This window comes from Plectropomus leopardus, chromosome 15, assembly GCF_026936395.1.
Source record: "Plectropomus leopardus strain MGB_pleo_1.0 chromosome 15, ASM2693639v1, whole genome shotgun sequence".
Classification (NCBI taxonomy): domain Eukaryota; kingdom Metazoa; phylum Chordata; class Actinopteri; order Perciformes; family Serranidae; genus Plectropomus; species Plectropomus leopardus.
Window position 1 is genome coordinate 16895005 of NC_142190.1, and position 19463 is coordinate 16914467.

General features: G+C 36.8%; 1 protein-coding gene across 8 annotated transcripts in view; it reads left to right on the forward strand.

Annotated features, from left to right (window-relative positions):
• The window catches only part of LOC121952187 (rho GTPase-activating protein 26-like), a 99500-nt gene extending 82282 nt beyond the window's left edge, over positions 1-17218 (forward strand). For all 8 annotated transcript variants that reach the window (XM_088088046.1, XM_042498712.2, XM_088088049.1 and 5 more), the window contains exons 22-25: positions 9553-9588; positions 9682-9792; positions 11576-11667; positions 15235-17218. In XM_088088046.1, the coding sequence (XP_087944172.1) occupies positions 9553-9588; positions 9682-9792; positions 11576-11667; positions 15235-15323 (328 nt within the window). In that variant the 3' untranslated portion in view covers positions 15324-17218. The remainder of the gene's footprint in view (positions 1-9552; positions 9589-9681; positions 9793-11575; positions 11668-15234) is intronic.
• The last annotated feature ends 2245 nt before the right edge of the window (positions 17219-19463 follow it).

Below are 19463 nucleotides of genomic sequence, written 5' to 3' on the forward strand. Positions count from 1 at the left end.
TCAAACAAAAACTAGACACCTGCCTGTGTGCATCTACTGAGAAAAAATGTATCTCAGCATTGTACTAAAATAGTTATTGTAAAATATTTGAAGCCAGGAGACTCAGTAAAATGATCTTGAAATGGCAGTTGAGATGGATGGGAGTTTAAGATAATAAAATTTGTCCCTGTAAAAAGAACTGGTCAAACAGATATTTTGTCTGTGCACAGTGGCCGTGCTGTCCTCTAGACTTCTAACTTAACGATAAATAGATTATATGTGGCTCTTTGATTTGCTGTACATTATGTAAGTTGTTCTAATTTACCCATTCAATCTAATCATGCAAGGAATAAGAAAATAAGATAAATGGGATGAAAGAAAAAAAATCTGGGGCTTTTCAGCTCATCACAAATTATAAGAAACAGATCTAACCTCATGTTTTGTGTTTTGAAGAAACGCTCACACTAACAGAAACACTGTGCCATAACAAATTAGATTTAGTTTGACATGAACCACAATTATTTTTTTCACCGCATTCCATCGATAAAAAGTCATATTTGGACCAGTGTGCTGTATGAGTTTTCTAAAGATATTATAATAAGGATATAGAGCCTCAGTATCACTTTTGATGGGGGGTTGAGTTCAAGTTTGAAGGAATCTGAGGTCAAGATCAATAGAAACTACTCTCATATATAGAACCTTTAATGAAAACTGATTTCATAAAAGGTTCTATATATGAGAGTTTGAACACTATTATTGCAGCAAGCAACTATTTGCTATGTAAATATAGTGTAATAATGTCCTGAGCAGATAATGAAGTTACACCTCCTCTGTGTCTGCTGTAATCTGAGCTTCTTTGTTCTTTGTTTCTTTCATGTACCACTGGCTAGTTTATCATTGCCGCTTTGCACTGCACTCGTGAGACAGTTACAATGTCGGTTACATTCCTAACGTATTAACGCTTAACGCTGCTAGCGCAGCTAGCCGCCACTTTGGCTCAGCCACTCCATGTTTGCTTGTAACATCAGAAATGAGAGCTGTGTGCAGGCAGTCCCGGCCCAGACTCCAAATGTCATAGTGTCAAGGTACCTTAAAGGCTCTTATAAAGTTCAGGAACTGAAACATCAGCTGAAATCATACAGTTCAAACACATCATTTCAAGCAGTAACACTTAGAGTATCACTGCAACAAAACCTATTTTACATGCAAAGTCAATGATTGATAGTTTTCTTTTGAACAAGTAGCTTATGTTTTTACAATAGCTGCTCAAATTTCGATTTACTGAAGCCCTTTTAAAGCATAAAATGTCTCCAGTTTTCAACAATCAGTAAACAGAGACTGTCTGGAGAGCTTGACTCAAATCTAGGCTCGACCATTTTCAGTCTCCCTGAACTGTATGGATTTCCAAGAAAAGCCAGCCTGCACCCTCATCACAGACAGTGCAGGGGTCCAAAGGACAGAGGTTAACAACTGGGTCTTCAAAAACCTCACATCTCCCTGAGGCTGATGTTATTTTCAGCTTTGGTACCTCAAATACATTTCCGGGGTTATGTTCATCTACTCTGGTTTGTGTTCAGGTGGGAAATGCCTGGAGGACCTGCACCTCTTTCATAATTTCTCTTTAAAGTTCTCTCACATGCAGATCACATGAGTATAACTATTTCTAGTAATGCAGGGAAAAAAAAGTTCATAAGAAAGAAAAACAAAGGCCTATTGGCAAATGTGGCGAGTGCGCAAGTGAGTAGAAGTTTACTGTCTGGCCTCTGACTCTGTAACACACTCTACACTAGCATATGTGATTAATATGACTGCTAACCCCGTGGACTTGGACTTGATCTACTAAGGTGAAAGAATAAATGGCAAAATGTCTCTTTCTGTCTTCCTTGTGTCCCTGGAGGAAAGTCAGTGATTTTTTATTTATTCCTCCTGTCTGTTTGGCATTTGAGAGAAAAAGCAAAAGAGAAGTGAGGAGCGAGCATTGGATGGAGAGAGAATAGAGTGAAAGAAAGAGAAAGAGAGCTGGAAAATTGAATTACCTCCACAAAAAAAGAAAAAAACCACACGCCACGGTGAAAAGCTGAAAATAATCCCCATTGTTACTAGAAAGTTTGTACAAAACCTGCCATAGAAATATTTCCTCCCCACAGCTAACACCCATTTACAGACACACACACACACGCAGTGCCACTCATTAGGTTACATGGCTTGGCTCTGCGTCTGGAGGCTTTACTGATGAGCTGTTTCTTGATATTTTCTCTCATTCCCATTTTATTTATTATTCCTCTATTTTTGCCTTCAGCACTATACAGACAAAATACGTCTCTCTGTCATGCTCTTTGATCTTCAGATATTACACCGAGCACTGGCAGTCGCTCATGAGGGATTCACTTTAGTTTTGAAATGGTTTTATAAGGCTGAAACCCTGATAACACTTGGTATTTTTGATTTTGCCCAAGGCATTAAGATCAGACAATGTTCTGGGTAGACTTCCTCCCTCTGACCTTTTCTGTTCTCTGCCTTCACTAGCGGCTTGCCTTCTCGTCTAAAACACTGAAAACAGAATTAATCTGTTGTAAGAACCTGTAATGCCGACCACCAACTCAAGCTGCACAGTTATGAGTGTGGCAGTGTGTTACAGCTCGATCTGTATAGGAGATAATGATGATGAAAACTCACCATAAACAGTCAAAATGATAATCAGTAAGCAGACAAATTAATCAAGAGGTGAGTAAGCCTTATTTTCCAATTGAATGAGTATAAAACATCTTTTGCTGTGAATTCTCAAAGGCCAATCTCACCACTTTGCTGTTTTGAAATCTTTTTACATTTTTCTGTTTTTTCCCAATTAACGTCAAGCTTCCGCTAATGAAAGTCAACACTTTACTGGTGATTTACTGCATTAAAATCCCACCAGTAATGAGTAGGCTAGAAGACTTTTAATATAAAAAATCTGCAGGTCTTGTGTTCCATTCATTGACTGGGAAAATCAGAAAAAAGACTTGAATTAATTTGTGAATGAAAACAATATTTCTGTTAGAGAAGAAAAATTCAGAGCAGCCAAGTGATGAGTTTGACATGACTGTTGTACTAATTGAATAAGCTCTGTGGAAATGGACATTACAGTTAAACATGAAGTAAGATTTCAGCCTGTTTTAAACTGGGAAGCAGGGGACAGTAAGAATGAGGGCAATATGCCATTATGCTGAATATCGTGATTACAGTTTTTTATGCGATAAACAGACATATGTGAGTGTACTCAGCTCTTGATTCAAATTTGTACATGACCTGTGCTTGTGCCACGTAGCTTCTCCTCTATCTAAAATATTGTCAGATATGGTCAACATACTATTAGTTGCTCTCTGGCATTCACACTTTCCTTTAACTATTTTAAATGAGTAATATGGCAGCACAACTCTAGCCCCTCAGTCTGACCAATCAGACCTTACTTAGCAGTGAGAGCTCTGTCTGATTGGCCAGAAAGTTAACAGCATGGCACCTATCAGACAAAAGAGCACCCACAGCATAGTTTTATTCATTGTTGTCTTTAATGATGTGTTTATCATGCATATTGACATCCTGATGGTAATTAAAAAAATAAAATTAAATTAAAAAAAACCCAAACAATATTTTGTGCAGCCTCAGAAGGAAAAAAAGGCCTAGTTCTTGCTGCCATTGTGGTAAATCATTTCAGGAGCTCAGGGTTAAAGAGTTCAGATGTACAGTAAAACGATGAGATAGTGGTTTATAGCGTATCATTCATATAAATATAAAATGTCCTTTTAAGGTGACAAATACAGTTTAAGCTTATAACCTAAGGAGGGTTCTTTAAGTAGGAATGTATCGAGTACTGCTCAAAGGCACTTTGCAAAATAAATCTGGGTGACCTGCACGACCTGCAAATATCAAGTTTGGACTCCAGAAAAAACACAAGGGTGCGAACAGCTCTCAGAAATATTTCCGTAATGAGCATCATAAATTTTAGTTTCTCCTGTTGTCACAGAAGCAACACTGACATTATCTTAAGATTTTTACAATGAAAGCAAGATGCCGTGAACTACAGCAATACAGAGGACAGGCAGGAGGTTGAACAAGTTAGGTTGGTTAAAAAACTATGCTTTCCCTTCCCTCATTATGCACCGTAAGAGATGTAATCAACAGGGAAACATGCATATGCTGTTGTTTCAGTGCAGCAGTATTTAATAAATTTTGCTTTTAGTGTATGCTTATGTCAGCAGTAAAAACAGATTAATTGATGTCATATTGGTGGTGAACATATTGTTTCACTTTAGTTTGAGATTATTGTTTTTAGTGTCAAGGTTGTGAAAAGGTCAATTGCTTACATGTCTATAAATTTTACATACCTAATGTCAGTGTTGGCAGCTCTCACGTGTCTTTGCATTCACTTTTAATGAGATGGAAGTGTGTGACTCTATATGTGTGTTTGTTTTGCACTGAGTGTGTGGGTGCATTGTAGCACAGTGAATTGATGGCCTGTTAGGGAGAAGTGTTGAGAAATGAGGGATAGGTTTAATTAAATTAGCTGTCAAATATGCTGTGAGTGTGATGGGGGACAATATCCACCTGAAACAAAATCATTCACTTTGTCACCTGTAATGTTTATCATTTTTTTGTGCTCCATGCCAGTAAATGTGTGAGTCTTATCTGAAAAAAGGGGGGAAATTCAGACAAGAAAACTCTATTGATTTATATATTCTATCAAAATATCTTGATTGTCAGCTGGAAATCATCCCATCTCGTCTCTTCCAACAGCTCTGCTGGAGGAGTAGTGAGAAGAAGAATGGGTTGGAGGGAGATAGATAGGGTGGAAAGAAATTGAAACAGAGGAAGCAGATTAGAGTGCGAGCTGACAGACAAGCAGTGAGTGACAAATGAAGAGAGAAGGTAGATCGTTGAAACAGTCACTCAGACTGACAGCTTAATAAATAAAGAATGAACACAACCACAACTTTTTACTGGATTTTCCTTCGAGTTTTAGGTCTACATTACAAAGCAATCTCCCAAAAAAAATGAACACAAGATACTGACCAGAACTGTATAGAGAAAGTTGTTCAGACAGATAAGTTGAATCTACACTGGAAAAAATGCTTTAATATGTTTTATTGAGCTTGTTTATTTAGTCTTATTTATACTAAACAGCATGCCTCATCTGGCTAGTTATTACCACAGCTCATGTTCCAATATTGAGATCTGTCAAGGGGAAAAGAAAAAAACGGGTCAGTTTCGCAATGTATCACTGAATTAAAATTGATTTTATTTCCTGTTCTGTTTCCAATCCATTTGGGATATCAGTCAGAGCACCATCTGCTTAACACTCAGTCAAAAAAAATCAATTTATTGAGAATCTCAATCCAAAATTTTGGAAATTTACAAAGTCACTTTATAATGTTGATATCCCGTCCAAAAATGCTGTCATTGCAAACATCCATCATCCGTTTGATATGTTGCAAAGCTCCAAAACAGCCACTGAATAGACCACATGGTGAAACACTTTTGACAATTGCTGTTTCCAAAGTCAAGATTGAACTTTCCACCTTAAATCCATCTCAAAGCCATCACTCTGTCTATGTCTATGTTGGAAACTTGAAACGTCACTGCAGTTATCGCCAATATTATCTGCTGGAGTGCATTGTTGGCATCAGCCAATGGACTCCTTACAGCATGTACATTCATCACTTCTCCTCTTTTTTTTATTGAACGAGTGATGGTATTAATGGTGGTTATTGAAGTGGATGATGATCCCAAGTCTAGCCTTCGGATATAGTAGTGTCACCATGGCAACCACATTTTTACCTCATCAAAAAAAGGGAAAGTCTGTGCTATTAAAAGGGCTCTGCTGTGATTAAGTTGATTTTATGTACCGAGAGGTAGATAGGAAATAAAAAAAAAGCACTAATGTCCTGACTCACCTAAATGCGATAGGGAGTGAACTGTGTGACACTGCAGGCAAATATAATAATATTATTCTGCCTTTGCTGCAGAAGACTTCATTTATTTTCAAACAATATACCTTAAAGCTGCTTAAATCAGTATTTTTATGTTAACAATGGATGACTGTGTTTAATGTGAAAGGATTCATGTAGTGAGCTGCAAATAATTATCACATGAAGGCAGTTTATGACTGTACGAAATAGTTTGAAGCTTCAAAACTTAAAGTTTACCTTCAGAGTCTAAATAAGCATTTAAGTGTTTTAAATGTTGTCTTTTTTTTGCATGTCTATTCATTTATTTAAATCAGTTGCAGATAAAGATCAGGTCTGGCTCGTCTGATCCAAACATTGCCAATAACTTAAGATTGCTGTGAAATCCAAAAATAGAAAATTATTGAAACAGATAGTAGTGACCATTTTCAAAATGTACTACATATTTTTACCTACCAATACAATACTTTGCTTCAATTTATATTTGTGGGTGTTTAGTCATCATCAAAACTGTTTGCTCTTCATGTGTGCACCTGCATTAATGTAATGGTCTATCAGCAATCTAATAGCACCAACATTTACATTTATTCATTAAAGAAAATTGATTTAATTTTTTTTTTAAAAAAAGACTCATTTAATATTATAAATTACGTTTATCAAATTGAGGATTTCTATTTTTTTCTTGAGTCATAACATCAAACATGTCTCCAACATGTTTTATATTGTGTCTGGGAGAACCGTTAGTTTTGAATTTTTAGACTGCAGAATATTGATGTGACACAGTGTTAAAGCATCTGCCAATGCCATCATTGAATGCAATCTTATCTGCAGTTAGGCTGATGGTATTCAGCAAGGCGAATATTAGCCGACACCGATGTTCAGCTGATAAATTGGTGCATCCCTAGTTTAGGGCAACATAATTCATAATTTTACACTTTCTATTTATTCTTGCAGCTTTTGGATATGTGCATCATTTCAAACAAAAATGCTGAGACGTTTTTTTTTAAAAGCCCAGAAAACTTTGCCAAAATTAATTTTCTTTCCACAACTTGCACGTCAGTGGAATAATGTGGGCTTGCATCTAGCAGTGGGGTGTGGTAATATAGGGCTCTAGGAGAGATTGTCTATTCCACACCTTAACTTGAATAAAGCATGATGTGAACATCATTATTAACTTCAATAGTACCATTTATCTCAGTCGCTGCAATAAAATGTCAGTTATTATAGGAGCAGTCAGAGTGCACTGAGTGTAATTTAAACTCAATAGACTAATCAGCTTGGAACCCTCTTGATTTCACATCATATATCCTGAACGAATGAGGGGAAGAAGGCTCAAGAAGTAGTTTTCCAGCCTTTAAACAATAAAGGAAGATTATCTTTGCAGTTCAGTTCATGAGCAAGGAGGCCTGCAAGATCTCTAACAGAAAGTTGTTATTGTCACTTGCTTAAATTTTATTAGAATCAGACAAGTGGCAGCATCAGTTGATGTACTGTAGATGGAACAATGAGTGAATCCAGCCTTTAAGGCTTTTTCAGTGTTATGTTCAGTTCGCATTGGGCTGTGTGATAATGGAGAAGAGGAGGCAGCATAAAATCTCATTTTAGCCTGAAACACACATAGTCAGTTGTGATGCACAGCAGCCTGGCTGAGTGGTGTCCTCATGACTCTGTTGGCCTTGTTTCTGTTCATGACTGATTTTTCTGCGAAGGCTGCATGATCACGGAAGATATTAACTCAAAAGAAATAATCTCAAAGCCTGTTAGAAAACCCAGTCGAGCCTTTACATAATTTGACACATTTTTACTTGATTTCTTGCTTTATTACGCCTCTCTGTTTCCTTGTTCGAATCTTCAACATGCCTCTCTCTCTCTGTGTCTTTCACCAAGTCTAGACCATGATTCATCCTTAAGGGCAGCCTTTGATGGATAGCGACCTGCATGTCATCTCTGAGAGAGAAACTGAGACTTGAAATATCCAACGTGTGTGTGTGTGTGTGTGTGTGTGTGTGTGTGTGTGTGTGTGTGTGTGTGTGTGTGGGTGTGTGTGTGTGTGTGTGTGTGTGTGTGTGTGTGTGTGTGTGTGTGTGTGTGTTTGGCATCTTGCTGGGTGAGATCAGATGGCTTGAATGACGCATGGATTGATGAAGGCACACGGCTTGCTTAGATGGAAGAGTGGATTATTGTCCGACCATTTGGAAATAAAAATAGGTTTTCATTATCAATTAATCTTTTCATTGTTTTCTTGATTAATCAGTTTGTTTTGGGGTCAATAAAATGTATATTGATCAGTGTTTCCCAAACATAAACTGTAAAATGGACGTAGCTATTGGGACATCACCTAATGGTTAATGGACTTGCATTTTGAAGCCTTGAGTTTGGCGTTCCGGCCTGCGCCATCTTGAATTTTTGGAACCAGAAATGACCAAATTTGCACGAGGCTGGACGTTAAGCCAGAATTTTCAAAACTTTTTGCCTTAATCAAATTTATATATTAAAAAAATATGTAAAAATTCATCCTCTGTACAGTTTTCATGAATGGGGAAAGTAGCTATAGAGACCAAAAGGATTTTTTGTACCAGGTTGTAAACTTGTGTAGTTCTGCTGTAACACTGAGCATTTTAATACTGAGGTCTATGGGGATTGACTCGGTTTTAGAGCCAGCCTCAAGTGGCTGTTTAAAGAAGTGCTGTTTTTGACACTTCCCTGTTGGGTTTATTTTTCAGCTTGGGAGGATGCCGCTTGTTTAGAAAGCCCAAAGACAACGTCTTCAAATGTTTTCTCCACAACCCAAAAATTTTTAGTTTACTGTAATAGAAGAGTAAACAAGAGTAGAAAATATTCACATTAAAAAAGCTGGAATTGGACAATTATGACTTTGTTTTTCTTAGAAATTACTCAAACTGATTGCTCAAGTATCAGATTAGTTGGGGATTGATTGAATAGTTGATAACTAATTGATTATTGTTGCAGCTCTAGTGGATATACACTCCCACTGCAACTATGTGTAACTACAGTTGGTAGATGAACCAACTTTAAATTAGTTAGTTCTTTCATATTGATGTTACCTGTCCTCGCTTTTTACAAACTGTGAAATGCAGCAATTAGTTCATATATTATGCAGGTACCAGAATCATGTCGGGGCCAAGGAGTGTATCTAAAGTGAGGTCAGCTAAATCCCTCATCTGTTGAATGTACTGGTTTTTTTTATCATGGCTATTAGTCTTCATTTACGGTTGTTAGTGTAGTCAAGGCTGTAGCACAGTAAAGCAGCTCACATCACCCATTGAGAGCTATTAAGGAATAAGTTTCTCCTTGCAGCTAAATTATTTGGGTTTTATTTTAACTTTTTTTTCTTTAGAGAAGCAAGCTGGGAGGTCTTCTCTACGGACTTGTCATGTGTTCCTTATGTGCTGGATAGCTAATGCAAATAGACCTCAGCCAGAGGACAGTGTGAGGGAAACCCCCTCAGTAATATGATCTCTCTGGAGACTTAATGTCCAAATTAATATCAGGCTGGTTAAAAAAGCTTTCCTTTGTTTATACAAATCCAGGAGCATTTTAGTACTCAACCTTATAGCTTATTCATTAGGATGGATTACTTCATCCTGGTTTTTGTTTCGTCTTGTGTTTCCAGGCTGAACCCAAAGAGTCGTGGCAGCATACCAACCAGGTAACAGGTCACAGCTGATGATAATATAGTTTTTAATCGGTATAAAACTGCCAGTGCTATTAATTGCACGTTTTGTGTGTATGTGTTCATCAGCGCAATGTCTCCCAGCCCCACGTCACCACGTTCGCCCTCCTGGCCAATGTTCTCAGCCCCATCAAGTCCTCAGCCAACATCCTCCGCCTCCAGTGACTCCTCCCCTGTCAGGTTGGTTGACATTGTTTGTATAATGGTTTAATCACAGCTTGTCATGAATCACAGGCAAGCATTAAAAGACTGTCGCAGTGATGGGAAACTCTTTCTTAGCAGCAAAGGTGTGTGACCGTCTGCGAGGCAGAGAGAGAAGACAGGAAAGGGGAAAAAAAAGAACATTTGTTTATTTTACATGTAAAAAGCTCTACTTCTCACTGTTGGTAGTGCTGACAATATGATTCAAGCACTCATCAAGCATCATTCAGTAAATTATATGAATTCTGTTAGAAATATGCTAACATACCATTATGTTAGCATTATTACTATTTTTATTTTTATTATTACTATTATTATTTTTATTTTTATTATTATTACCATAAGTAGCTCTTCAAAATTCATCATATCAGGTATTTTTACTGTTGCCACTTGCCTTTGAATTCCTGAAGAACAGCAAGTTAAGTAATTTAAAAAAAAGCTCTTAAAGTCCAGGTAAAGCAAAAATAAATATGTGTTATGAGTCTTGCACACCACACACAATTTGTTTTTGAACTACCCAGCCAAATATGAATGGTTTTAAAAAAACTGCCATGTTGTTGCCCAGTAGGTCACCTGGTGGAGCAGGTGCCCCATGTACAAAAGCTATGTCCTGGCTGGGTTGGAGTCGAACTCACAGCCCTTTGCTGCACATCATCCCCCCTCTCTCCCCCTTCCATGCTTAACCTGTCCTATCAAATACAGGCAATAAAAGCCCCAATGCCATGTATATGAAATTAAATTTCAAAATCATGAAACAAAGAGCAGTATTCTCTGGTTTGAGCTTGTAGCATTAAATTATATATTGGCGTTTCATTCATCCCCCTGTGTGAGCTGTGAGTTTATTTAATTCTAAAAGCCCCCTTAGCTCTTTCAGTCTAATAAATGCATTAACAAGTCTGTTAAATGCCACAATCATATAAACACAAGCATAATATTCATCACTAACATACCTTTTATTCATTTTAACCAGATTGGCTACCCTGTCTGCTGGCAGTTTCTGCTCACTGCTTTGAGTGCATGCTTTGTGCCAAAATTAGCTGCTATTAACTGCAAAATGAGAGTCCGTCACCAGGCAAGGGGGTCTTGTTCTTCCACCAGGGGTGGATTGTTATCAGTTAAACTGCTAACAGTCTGTAGCTGCACGGCAGCTTGCTTTTTGGCTTGGGGGACGTGTTTGCTTTGTGCTGCTGAGTTAGCTGCTAACCAGAGTCTGTTGTGTCACAGCTTGTTCTTCCTTTTATATAGTGGGGGAGGGATTATGTCGAGGATGGCTTCAGTTCATCATTAAGCAGGCTTTTAGGGTCACCCAAAACTTCTTGCTAGTTTCTTGATACTGGTTTGTACCCTCTAATCCCCATCCTTTCCTTCCACCACTACCCTAAACATGGCACTTTGCAGATTCTGCAGCAAACCCTCATTCTGTGAAAGTTGTAGGAATGTAAACAAATGTGGTGTAACAAAAATTAGTCTTTATTGTGTCCTTAAATGGCCAGTATATGGGCATTATGTGTGCATTACAAGGGCAAACATCAGAACTGTAAATCCATAACTGCAAAAAAGATCACATCCTCAAAGTTTGACTCATGGTGGAACATCATTTGTCATTTGTAAATACAGCCACTTGGTACTTAAAAAACAGTTTTGTAAACTAACGACCTATCTATGGTTTGAGTGGTCTAAATTAAGAATTGTTTCAAACTGAAAACTGCCTTTTTTTTCTTCCCTGAATGACCTTTCTGTCTCACTCTCTCATTCTCTTCAGTATTGCGGGCAGGAAGGCTCGAGCACTATATGCCTGCAAAGCAGAGCATAACTCTGAGCTGTCCTTCATCGCTGGTACCATCTTTGAGAACGGTGAGTCAGGCTCTGGAATTGTGAGCAGAGAGGAAAAAGGAAAGAATGTGGGTTGGTATTTGAAAAAAACAAACAATAACTGTCAAAATGAAAAGTCAGCCTTGGGAGTTCGCTGGACTTCATTTAGCTGTGGTGTTGGATTTCATCTTTGGGGCCTAAAATATGTTTGAATTTATCCAAGTAGTGAAGGGATTTAGCCCAGAAATTATAACTGAAACACCATTTTCCCTTGATTACCTTTTTTTTATTGTGGACGTTCCTTTCATTTCTCAAAGTTTTTTTCCTTTAGTGAAGTGTGGTGGTCATGTGCGAGGAAAGTCGTAGGGTACGCTGGATGTTTAGTTGACATTTTACAGTTACTTACTAAGTGCTTGAATCCATATTATTTGTTTGTAAATTTTAATCCAACACCTGGCTTTAAAATAAGCTTGGATGTGCACTCGCTTTTACTGCACACTTCTCCTGAGAATATTAGAGGCTGGAAAGCAGACTGGAGTCGAACAGATGCAGTTATGCATTGATTTTGCATGTAGCCAAGTACTTAATATCTTTCAGATCTGCTGAGTAATTTTCTTTGTTTTAGGCAAAAAAACAAAAATAGCAACAGGTAAATATATGAAAGTAACCCTGCATACACACACAAACACATAACACAGACACAAGTTTTTTTTTCCCCCCTATTTTTCCAATAGATTCCCTTCTGTCTTTTTCCCCTCCATGTAGGGATTTTGAAAGTCTCTGGGCCCTCTCTAGCCTAATTTCAGCCACCACAACCTCAAGCCCAAAACTATAAATCACATCTATCTCCCCATAGTTTTCTTTGGCTCAACTCTCCTAATGAAGACCATATATTCACAAATTTAAGGATAATTAAAGCTGCAAACAGCAATGAAAGGGCCACGCATCTCCACATATGTTGGGGTCCTGGTGGGATTCCAGCTAAAGCCATCGTTCATTTATGTGAATGTCGGAAAATGCACGCAGAGAGTTTGGACCCTTGAGTGAGCTATTTCACATGGTGTAGTACTTCCAATGGCCACTAGTTGGCTGTGGAAGTGACACAAATTCCATATCATCTTGGTTTACATAATTTGTAGACCAAAGCATTTAAATATCATATAAATCCAATGATAATTGTCCCTCAAGGCTTACTTCCGGTTGCCAGTAGGTGGCACTATTACAATTAGTTAATATTGTCATGCAGATGTCTGAAATCTATGAGGTTTCAGGCAGATCGGACAATGTACACCAAAGTTGGTTAACATCAAAATTCTGTGTCGCACCACGGGAAAACTTTTGTTTTGGCAAGTTTTCATCACCAAGGAATTAAGATTGGACACACCAAATTTGTAGCCGATTGGACCAATCCGGTAGGACAAGTTCGCAAAGGTACGATGCCCAAAAACGCCCAAAATTTGCACAAAATTCAAAATAGCCAACTTCTTGTTGGGTTTGGGCGGGTGGGTTTAACTGGCTTTTTCGTGCATCAGGGCATGATACATAAATGTATCGAATTTCATAGTTATAGGTAAAACTCCAAAAATGTGATTCATTTGGCATGAAAATAATAATGAAAGCCGCAAGCAGCAATGAAAGGGCCCTTGCACCCCACCCATATGTCAGGGCACCGGTGAACTCCAGTTAAAGCGGCCATTCATTTCTGTGAAAGTCTCACTGAGGTTGCTGGTTCAAGTCTTAGCTGGGACAGGTGACTTTTGACTTTTATGGCATAAATAAAATAAAATATCAGCTGATATATCTGTCTGCTCTGCTGATATAAGTCAATGATGATGTACTTTGCAATGAGCACTTAAACAGTAAAAAACACACAACTTTCTCCTTGTTGTGTGTTTGAAGTTGTTCTTCAGACTCTTCTCTGGGAAGCGGCCTGTAAAACTTACCTACCCTGGGTAAAGTTCAAACTCAACATTCCAAATAGGTATATGTTATATACTGTGTGTATATATACACATATATATGTATGTATGTATATATATATATATATATATATATACACATATATATGTATGTATGTATATATATATTAATTAATGTGATAGTTTACATGAAATTTTCATGGTTTGGCCTACGAATGATGTACACCAAGATAATGTGAAACTTATGTGCCCTCCAGTGCCATCCAGTGGGCGCTGGAAGTACTAAATCACGTGAACTATCACACTCCAGGGTCCAATCTCTCTGCGTGCATTATCCGATTTTTACAGAATGAACGACTGCTATAGGTGGCGTTCACCAGTTCACAACATATCTGTTGTTGTGAGGGCCCAATCATCGCTGCTTGCAGCTTTAATGGTTTGAGGAATGTTAAAGTTGTATAACATACCATATTCTTCCAAAATCAAAACAAAAGTGCATTAAACCTGAGAGGTTCATGAAGATTAGACTGTCCATGGCTTCTTTGGCACACCATTCATGTTAGACTATACAGTGGTGTTTATGCACTTTTCTGATAAACAGTCAACATGGACCAGCATTTGCTGAAAAAACAAAGCACCTACACTGTACAAAAACAGTGCTAAGAGGACAAGGACAAGTGGCATGAATGCCACATCCTAGCAATTTAACAATGCTGGACTTAATTTAGTAGAATCCTCAACAGCAAACCACAGCTTTTAATAATATTTAACACCTTTTACCAAAATATTAATTCAGCACATTGTAAACTCTGATACTTTGATCTTAATGAAAATAATCTTGGAAACTGATTGCCTTGAAAGGAAGTAAATATAACTATTAATCTTAATTTATGTTTACTTTATATCTAATTGTTAACTTTACTTAGAAATGAGCTGAATTTCCTTAATTTTGTCAAGTTGTTGCAACTTAAAAATGATGTGTAATTACCTAAGTGTTAGCAACTTCAGTAAACCAAGTTAGTCTGATTTAACTTGATCATCACAAAGAGGATCTTGCAAAAGCTGAAGTGAGGAGAACTGCAAGTTCTGTTTTAACATGTTTAAGAAAACACAAATATGATTGACTATTATGCAACCAGCAGATTACAGATATATAGCACAGTAAACTTGATTTACTGAAGTTGCTAAAACGTATAAAGATTGATGTAATTAAACTTGTCATTTTTAAGTTGCAACAATTTCACAAAAGCAAGTAAATATAACTACATTTTAAATACACTTAATAGTTAGATATAAAGTAAACAAAGCAAGGCTAATCACCACTCACCTCACCATCATTTACAGTTGAGGAAAATAGTTGATGCTGTTGGAAACACCTCATCTCTCATCTAGCATGCTCACTTATTAGCAGCTATTGCTGTGTGATGTCCCTGCCAGAGATGCCTGTTGAAAACATTTAGATATGAAACACTTTGATAATGAGGAACATGTGAAATTGTTGACTGCTCTGTTCTCAGTTATTGGCGTGTTGCTTCAACGCCATCCCGCCACTCTTTCTCTCTTATATTATCTGTACATTTGCCTGTGTTCATGTGTTCATCCATATGTTAAAGTGTCACATTTCTATGGATATTTTTCCCTCTATCTTGAGAAATTTAAACAATTTTAATGTTTCTTCCTCTCCCCCCAGTTCATGCCTCCAGGGAACCCGGTTGGCTGGAGGGGACCCTGGACGGCCGCACAGGATTGATACCAGAAAACTATGTGGAGTTTTTATAGTCCAGAGCCAAGAAAAAAAGACTTTAAGTGGACAATCCTGGACTCAAGTTGACCAAATGGGACACTAGAGGACTTGATTTGACTGCACAGGACTGAGGTGGCTCTAATTGATCATATATCATACTGGACTAGACCATTGTTAATGAGGCTCGAATGGACTGGGAAATTGAAACTGGACCAAGCAGCATCATTGGGATATAACACAGGATCGAAGGAGAAACCCATGGATTGCACTGGAAAAAAAACACACACAAAAAAAAATAGAGATGAATTCCACTGTGGTTCCAGTTGTTATTAGATTAGCAGAGAAGATGTGGAAATTAACCTAGAATGTGTGCGGGTGAAAAAAACTGGAGGATTTTAGAGAAATTCAAATATATGAATGAGTTTATATTGAGCTATAAGGCTTTTTAGCCCTTGCTTTATTACTCTGAACTGCACTGCCATAGCTTCAGAATCTCCTCTTTTTATCATCCAGAAATAGAAAAATCTTCCCATGGAGATGATGGAGATGATGACAGGGAACAAGAGAAAAAGCAAATGGCCTTTGACTTTGGACTTGCTAGTTCATCTCCTCACTGTGCGCTGTTTGGATGATTGCTAATCCCATTGAGGGTACTGGAGCTTTTAAAGCCAATTTTAGTGATTGGGTTTTGGTTGTATGGCTCGAAATGTGATTGTGAGCACTTACTGTGGCGGTCCGGTAATTCCCCAGGACAAGACTGAACTTGGCTAATATTTTAGATCTCCAGTTCAGCAGCAGGAGCCCTGGGGCAGATCAGCACAGGATGAGGTCGCCATTAAAACAGCAGAGTTGGGTTTATTCTTATTTAATGCCTCTCCCTGCAGAGCCCCTACAAAAATGTGAAAAATTTCAAAACAAGCTCCACAAGCAGGTCAGCGGTTTACATTGCAGCATAGAAGTTACAACTGATACCTGCTGGTGAAAACGAGCCCAGCTGTGAGGCCTCGCTCTGCTTCCCCAGCTTACTTACTTTTTGAATGTTGGAAATAATTGAATCCAGTATTGTACATAGTTTTAAGTCATGTTTTCACCATTTTCAGAATGTTGTATTTTTTTCATCACAAAGCACCTGTGTACCAAACCATGACTAATTTTTTTTTACCTTATTTCAGAAATACATAAAATACGTATAGGCAAGCTGGTCTGCTTCGGGGCACCGGTGACTGTCCTCATTTCATGAGTCGAAGCTGAACTATTTCCTTGACCATCTTGGTGAGCGTCTGTATCAAATTACTTTGTTCAATTGATTATTTTTTGTTAGGACAGAATATTGGAAGACATTTTAGCATTTTAACAGGAAAATCAAATGATTAAGTCAAAAAAAACTTTAATGTGAAATGAGACTACTTTGTTCATATCTGAACTTCTTATTTATGAGAGTTTCTTAAAGGCTCAATCCTGAACTGTATTCATTTTGAGGTGTTTTATTGACATTGTAAATAAATACACAGCATTTGATAAGGTATAATTTTTTTAAGTATGAAATTTTATATTTTGTATTTTAGTATACTAACTTAATTCCTTAATTTCATCTTTGTTGACCAGATTTTTGTATCATTTAAGTCTATCTACAGCCTTAAGTATTCTTTCAGATGTTTTGGTGAATTGACAAGATTCTGCAGAATTAAAGCTAAATGTTCACCAGTTGCAGCTGGGGTTGTTAATGTTTCTTTCAGATTTAGTTTCTAGATATTTATTCTGTGGCTGTATTCATACATACTGCAGTGCTTATTTTGTATTTAAGTGTGACGTCAGTGTCAAATGAGTTACACTAGCATCTACATTAGTGAAAATTTAGATAGAAATCAAGTAATAACAATGGAAAAGCAGCAATAAATGAATTTGCTTGCAGCTGCAAATTCAAATTGCACAGTGTGGTTATACTTGCATGTGATTTCGTACAAAAATTCACTCCACTGACCAACTGTAAACTGTCTTAACCTGGTACCATTTCTCCTTCAAGGGAAATTATGGGGGATATAAAATAAAACAAATTTTATTGAAGTACTATCCATAGAGTCAGAGATTTGAAAAGTTACATATATGTCACGTTGGGCTTTTATGATAAATGTCCCTGTCCTTATGTAAAAATGAATGAGATTTAATAATTTCTACATGAGAACACAGATTTGCCACTATACTTCTACATCAATGTTTTTTTAAAGCATAAATTAATGACATTTTGACAATTTTATTGAGCAACGTACTATACTATTATGTGATGTTTCATGATTTTTTGAATCACATACTGCACTGACATTTTTATGATTTTTGAAATGACATACTATGCTATGATATATGTTGTCTAAAAATCATTTAAAAAGTCATAGCATAGTAAGTCTTCCAAAGATCATGAAAAACATCATAGCATAATATGCCATACATAAATTATGACAAAAGTCATAGTGCAGTATGCCATTAAAAAATTATGAAAAACGTCAAAAATTACAAAAACTCATGAAAAAAAAGCATCATAATGTAGTATGTCCCCCAAAAATCATCAAAAATCTTCAAAAACATCATAGTATAGTATGTCCCCCAAAAATCATTAAACGCGTCATAGTATAGTATGTCACACAAAAATCTTTAAAAATGCATAGTATAGTATACCGTTCACAAATAATCAGAAACGTCACAGAATAGTATGTCACTCAAAAATCATTAAAAATCATAAAAAAAAGGTCATGGTATAGTATATCGCTCAGTAATCATCAAAAAACATCAAAGTATAGTATGTTGCTGAAAAAATAATCAGAACTGTCATAGGATAGGATGTCGCTCAAAAATCATCAAAACTCAACAAAACTCATTAACAACATCATAGTATAGTATGTTGCCCAAACATCATCAAAAAGGTCATAAAATAATATGCCACTCAAAAACCATGAAAAACGTTTTCAGCTATTTCTTTGACATGCCATGTTACGTTTTGGACGTATTTTGAACATGTTATAATATGACACGTCTCAACATGCTTTATTATTATCACATGGAACATGTCATATTTTGACATTTTTCGCCAAACATGTCATTTTCGACATGCCATATTAGTGTGTTTATGGCCCTTTTTGCAACATTCTATGCTATGATGTGTCTCTGCATGCTATTTTATGCAGTTTTCAGCTGTTTTTGAAATGTCATATTTTTTGGCATACTATTGTATGGCATTTGTGGTCTTAAGGGTGTTTTTTACCGTGGCCGTGAAATTAAAAAAAAAAACGACAAATCACAAAACACAACCACAAAACGCAATCACAAATAAGAAAGCACAACCAAAAATCAGAAAAAACAACTACAAATACAAAACACAACCACAAATCAGAAAACACAACTGCAAATAAAAACAGAAACTCTAATTCAGAAAACACAACCCTGTAGAAGTTAATATTGCATTTAATTATTTGTATTTGTGTGTTCTTATTTGTGGTGGCATTTTTTTTATTTGGTTTTGTTTTGATAAGTACTGTCATGTTTTCTGATTTGCAGTTGTGTTGTCATTTGCCTACTGCCTTTTTAGCCATTTTTTGACATGCTAAATTTTGAGGTTTGTGGCGTTTGTTTGTTTTTATTCCCATTTGTATACTATGACACTTCTCTACAAGCTATTCCATGTCATTTTCAACCATTTTTAGGAGCGGTCAAAATTTGATTTTTCGACTCACTATACTATTGCCTGTATTGGCCATTTTTTTGACATGCAAAATTTTGAGATTTTTGGCCTTTTTTAACCTTTATTCCCAACTTGTATACTATGACACATCTCTACAAACTATTCATTCCATTTTTGGGAGTAGTCAATATTTGACTTTTTCGACATACTATACTATTGCCTTTCTCGCCATTTTTTTTGACATGCTAAAATAGTAGGTTTTTGGCCTTTTCTGGACTTTATTCCCACTTTGTGTACTATAACGCATCTCTTCTAACTATTCTAGGTTGTTTTTAGCCATTTTTGGGAGTAGTCAAAATTTGACTTTTTTGACATACTATACTATTGCCTTTCTTGCCATTTTTTTTGACATGCTAAAATTGTAGGTTTTTGGCCTTTTCTGGACTTTATTCCCACTTTGTGTACTATAATGCATCTCTACGAGGTATTCTATGTTGCTTTTAGC